This window comes from Pterocles gutturalis, unplaced genomic scaffold (assembly GCF_000699245.1).
Source record: "Pterocles gutturalis isolate BGI_N339 unplaced genomic scaffold, ASM69924v1 scaffold34633, whole genome shotgun sequence".
Classification (NCBI taxonomy): domain Eukaryota; kingdom Metazoa; phylum Chordata; class Aves; order Pterocliformes; family Pteroclidae; genus Pterocles; species Pterocles gutturalis.
Genome location: NW_010126796.1, coordinates 1 through 5,820, shown reverse-complemented (window position 1 = coordinate 5,820; position 5,820 = coordinate 1). Strand labels below are relative to the sequence as shown.

The window sequence follows — 5,820 nt, the reverse complement described above, 5'->3', positions numbered from 1 at the left end:
CATCTAAAAAAAATATATCTAAATAAATAAATAAACAGGCTGTTTCCCATCTAGAAGTTCTTAAAATTTTAATGCCTAGTAAATTCTTGGGTCATAGTGTCAGATGCAGTTGAGATATTCCATGGCAGTAGCTCCCAATTCATCATTTGAAGCACTCTCCAAGTTACATTAGAATTCTTTTCTAGAGTCTTGTAAGGACAGCACACCAGGGTGGTCCTGGCCAGCACCGCTACACTGGCACCTTGAATAGGGTTTCTTTTTTTTGCCAAACCCAGTTTGTGGGTTCTGAAGTAGATAATGAAGGCTGGAGCTGCATTAAACAGTCTCCTGTATGACATGTAGTAATAACATTCACCCATGCAAAGGGGTAGGATGAGACACTGAAGTATTCATTAGCGGCTGTTAATGTAGACAGGAAGAGAACAGATTGCCCTGGACAGTTGTTTGATAAGTTTTTTGAAAGTGCTTCCTTTCCAACTGGAAATCCCTAGAGCCAAGACACTGTAATGAATGTAGTGGGGTGGGTGAGCAGTGAGAATAAGGTGGATCACCTTCACTTGCAGTTGTTAATCAGGAACAAATCCAATAGAATCAGGCCAGTTACTCTGCGGCCACAGAAAACAGGTGATGGGAGAAAAGCTGTCAAGTTTCCGGGGAGAAATAATCCTTTTATGAAGAATGGATTCATCTCAGATATTCTTCAGCCAGTGAAAGAGCATATAACCCGTTTTGTTTCTTCCCTGTTCTAGTGCTGATGAAAGATTTGATGCTACATTTCACACTAATGTTTTAGTCAATTCTTCAGGACATTGTGAATATCTCCCACCAGGTAGGCTGTTATGTCAAATTCCGATAATTCTGACTAACATATATATGGTGTAGTTTTAAATTTCACATAAATTCTCTGATATTTTATTTCTCTAGCTAGCATAATCTGATAGATTTAAGCCTTGCAACAGATTGCATATTCTGCATCGTTTCTTTCTGAAATAGAGTATATAGGAATCTGAGCTCTTCTCTAAATATTTTCCCACTATGTGCCGAAATGGAAATGTAGTTCAAAAAATAGTTTATAACATCAACACATTAATGTTGCAGCAGTTCTTTCCCTTTTCTATGACTGACTTTTGCTATTTACCTGTCAAAGCAGACCTGAGATTAAATACGCTTTACAAGTGAAAAACAGGGCGCAATGTCGAACAGGTCTGGTCACAAAATGTACAAGAAATTACATGGAACAAGCATTTAAATTAAGTGTTCTTGTTTCAAATCCAATCCAGGCATATTTAAAAGCTCATGCTACATAGATGTGCGCTGGTTTCCATTTGATGTTCAGAAGTGTAACCTGAAGTTTGGATCCTGGACTTACGGAGGCTGGTCCTTGGATTTACAAATGCAAGAAGCAGATATATCTGGCTATATTTCAAATGGAGAGTGGGATTTAGTAGGTAAGCTCTTGATTTCTTCTTTACATTTGCAGCCTTGTCTCCACCGTTGAAACAGATGGAGTAATGATTGGGAAATGAAGACAGAAATGAAATGAGTGAATGACCTAGCTAGTGGCATTTGAAGCTCTGAGAACAGATGTCCTGGGTTCAGCTGGGATAGGGTGAATTTTTCACAGAAGCTGGGAGGTGGACATAGTCAAAGGGCTATTCCATACCATGCTGCCCTCATGCCTGGGCTGTAAGGGGAAGCTAGCCAGGAGAGGGGTGGGGGGGGTCTTTGTGAAGCTCTTGGTGGTGAGAAGGCTTCCATTGTATCAGTGTTTTCATTGTATTCGAATATTATGATATTCTCCTTTTTCTTATGTTGTATTATTAAAATCTGTCGTTCCCTCAACTCACGGGGTTCCCCTTTTTTTTTTAATCCTTTCCCCCATCTTACCAGGTGGGGGAAAGAGGGGCGGGAGAGGGGAGGGAGGGAGCGGTGGTGGTGGTGGCCCTGACCCAAGATGAAACAGATGGAAGATGAAAATCAACAGAAAAAAGTAGGTGACAGAATTGCTGCTTGAATTCAGTAAGTATCTTGTATCTGATTTTCCTTTCTTATCTGACAAAAATGACTTAATTGGGAATTAAGCTCAAAGAAGTAGTTTTACCTATTGGAAAGCTTAGAAAGCTACATTTATCTTTAAAAAAAAAAATAACCACTACATAATATACAGTTTATTCACATTGATTTCTGGTTTTCTTCCTTTTCCCTCCTACGCAGGAGTTCCTGGGAGGAGAAATGAGAGATTTTATGACTGTTGTAAAGAACCCTACCCAGATGTGACATTCACAGTAACTATGAGACGTAGGACACTCTATTACGGACTCAATCTGCTTATTCCTTGTGTACTGATATCAGCACTTGCTTTGTTAGTTTTTCTGCTTCCAGCAGACTCAGGAGAAAAGATCTCACTAGGTAAGTCATTAATAGGATACTGGAAATATAACTCAACTGGAAGAAGTTGTGCTTTTTAAAGTTTTTAAAACAGTCTTAGTAGGCAAGGAGGAATGGCTTGTGTGCCCTATTCTGGCTCGTGAGCTATTTTTACTGGTCGATGCTGAAGCTGAGTGATGTTTAACCCTTGCTCTCAGCTTAGGGTACACTGAAATTGGAAAATGGAGAAATTCCAACCAACCAAGGAGAAGTATGACAATACCTGGCTACCTTCCTTAAGAAGCAGGCTTTCATTTTTCAACATTTATTTGCTAAAGAAAAAACCTATATTCACTGGGTAAAGCTTAAATTTACAAATATGCATTTGAAAAGTTTAACATGGAATTCCTCTTAATATTTCATTTTAATAGTGAGTTCTATTAAGAACCTAAGGTGCATTCTCAGAAAGATTGATTCTAACTACTAATATTCAATTTTTATAGCAAATTTTAACTAAAGTACTGGTTTTTGAAACAAATCTGATAACTTTAAGTACTTGATCCTTAAAATGCAGGTTAAATATGTAACGAAACTTCTTGCCCTACTAATCAAGAAGCCCCTCCCCATATTTTAAGATTAATTCTTTGTTCCTCAATCCTTTTCTGCCTGACAATGACTTCTTATTGTTTAGGGCTAGTCCTGAGAAAAGAGCTAAGCCTTTTTCCAGGCAGATGGAAACTTACCACTAAGCAACAGAAGTCAAACTCCAAAAATCAGCAGTCCAGACTGCTTGGGCATAGCCACATGCAGAACCCAACAGCTAATATCAAAAGATATCAAAGTCTGTCCAAGACAGCAAATCTGTTTTTCAGATTATGCGTTACACCACCTGTAGTTTTCACACCAATTAATCAAGTGTCATATACTCAAATACTCCACATCATGCAATGTTTCTAAAGCAAATAAGCAGCAAGAATTAATTTGATTTACCTCAGCTAACTAGCAAATTGTGATAAAAGCTGAACAGTCACAAGGATCTAAAAATATATATGTCCGTTCAAGCATTGGTACTAGTTAGGCGGCACTGCTACCCTGAACTAGAGGTGTACCAGTAATGTGCTGGTGCAAGGCTAACAGTGGGAGTGCATCTTGCAAAGAACACTCCTTCAGATTCATTTTCTGCTTCTTACTGCCTTGTAATACAAGTTACTGATCGATTTTCAGACTTCATGTTTATCTTTCAGGTATAACAGTTTTATTGTCTCTGACTGTCTTCATGTTACTTGTGGCTGAAATTATGCCAGCAACATCTGATTCTGTGCCCTTAATTGGTAAGCTAACTACAGCTTTTATGCTCTTTTATTTTTTGTCAAATGAGGTGCAGTGACCTTGCATGAAGGCCAGCAATAAGACAAATTACCACCTACACAATGGCCAATGTTGCCAATTGATAAGAGGCTCTGATGGGTGTGATCCCCTATACAACTTCTGTGCTCTCTGCTCTGAACAAAATAGAGAACCTATGTGTATTTTGGGAAGGAGTAAGGGAGTCAGTCTTCCATGGAAAAAGTTGTTGCAGTTTTGACCCAATTGGACAGCATTACGAATACAGAGCTAAACAGGATTAAATTTTCCCATTGTAATTGCTCAGACAGAAAGGGAACCTTTTCAAAAGATGTGCTAGCTAGTCTCTGCAATAGTGGTGAAAGAAAATTAGAGGACATTTTTTTTCAAGGTTGCTTAGAAAAGGCAGGTGCCCAGTTCCACAAAGACAATGACTAAAGGCTGGCTATCCTCTCAAAATAACGGCTGCTTTTTCTGCTTTTGAGTCGTCTTCTACAAGTACCTAAAGTACCATGTGTATCACTACACTGGCAAAAGAACTGAACACTATGTGTGCATGTATATAAGCGTCTCTTAGAATAGCTACAAAGCAGTATCAGCCAAAGTATATTGCTGTAATTATCTGTTTATTTTGCAGCTCAGTATTTTGCCAGCACTATGATTATTGTTGGTCTTTCTGTTGTTGTCACTGTTATTGTTCTACAATACCATCATCATGATCCAGATGGGGGGAAAATGCCTAAATGGGTAAGCTTTGATTTTCATTCATTATCCGTTGCATAAATGTCCAGATCAGGGATGTAATAGAGTAGCTTGTGACCCATGTTTACTTCTTACTGTCAAAAACATAAATCCTTCCTAAATGTTTTGTTTTGAAAAGTAGTTTCACCAGGAATGAGGTGTCCCAATACCTTTCCTGTGGTTGACTTCTTAGAGAGAGTGTGTGTGTGTGCACAAAAGAGCGAATGACTATACCTCAAACTTGATTCTGTATTCAGAATCTCCTTCACAACAGCTAGAAGGACCTCAGGATTTTGTTAAAATCTAAATATACAAATGAAGGTGCTTTTCAAATAAGCTGCGGATGTCAGAAGTGAACCGGATAGAAGAAAACAGCAAGGTGCTGATGGAGATGATAAATGCATGACATACACTAGCCTCAAGGTGCAGCTGCTACATATTCAGCCGCTGTACATACACAAACATCAGTGGCCTAAGAAGCACATGTTAAAGATGGCTGTTGAAGTGGAAGTGAAACTTGCTCTGAAAATCCTAATCCTTACAGATGTCCTTGACAAGAGATTTAAAGTGCAAAGAAAAATTAAAATATTTTTCTAAAAACCAGAAGTCTTTCTTTATAATGTACTCCAACAAGTGGCTGCTTTTCCAGAGAACATTACACTGCTGTTGGATAACTAAATATTGATGATTATCATCAGCTATTTTTTGACTTCACCCAGCTCATGGCAGCATCAGGCATTACTGAAGATGGAAAGACCTTTCTCTTTTTTTCTCTCTAGAACAATGAGTTATCCTTGCTAGCCAAAAAGACTGTGCATACAGCAGTGCCCTGCGGACACGAGATAATGAGATATTCTTTGGCTTATTCTGGGGAAGTGAATTTAAAATAAACGCCAGTGGAGAGAATAAAAGTTATCTATCTTTAGATGCGTGTCTGGTGATGTAAAGGGGACAGATGTTTAGTACTGAGCCAAACATCCTCAGAAAACACGGTATGCAAGGTTGAAGAGTGAGCTTTAGTGTTGGGAAGCTGAAGTCCATTAAACATTATTTGGATACTAGGGGATTTTGGATCAGGCCCTCAGTTAATGGAATATTATTGTTGTGGTTTATAAAGCCACAGGGACAGTTTTTGCTAAACACCTGGTGGGCTGAGGCAGGGACAGGAAGGGGTTCACTCACCACTTAGGGTCACGGGCAAGAAACCCACACGACTTGGGAAGAACAAGAAAACAACTGAATTTATTAACTATTTACAAGAAGCAAGATACTGAGAGAGAGAAACCATGTCTTAGAAAGGCACTTCTCCCCACCCCTCCCTTCTTCCCAAGCCCAAAGGCTTTGTCCTGTCCCTTCTCCCCCCGGTGG

The 5,820-nt window shown here is 39.1% G+C and overlaps 1 protein-coding gene across 1 annotated transcript; it reads left to right on the top strand.

Moving 5' to 3' along the window:
• Positions 1–749: 749 nt before the first annotated feature.
• Positions 750–4,458, top strand: LOC104457929 (CHRNA7-FAM7A fusion protein; the record flags this gene model as incomplete). The annotated part of the gene is made up of 5 exons (XM_010079091.1): positions 750–829; positions 1,281–1,448; positions 2,215–2,409; positions 3,612–3,698; positions 4,349–4,458. Coding segments are annotated over 5 exons (640 nt in total), but the record flags the coding sequence as incomplete, so codon positions are not given.
• Between the last annotated feature and the right edge of the window lie 1,362 nt (positions 4,459–5,820).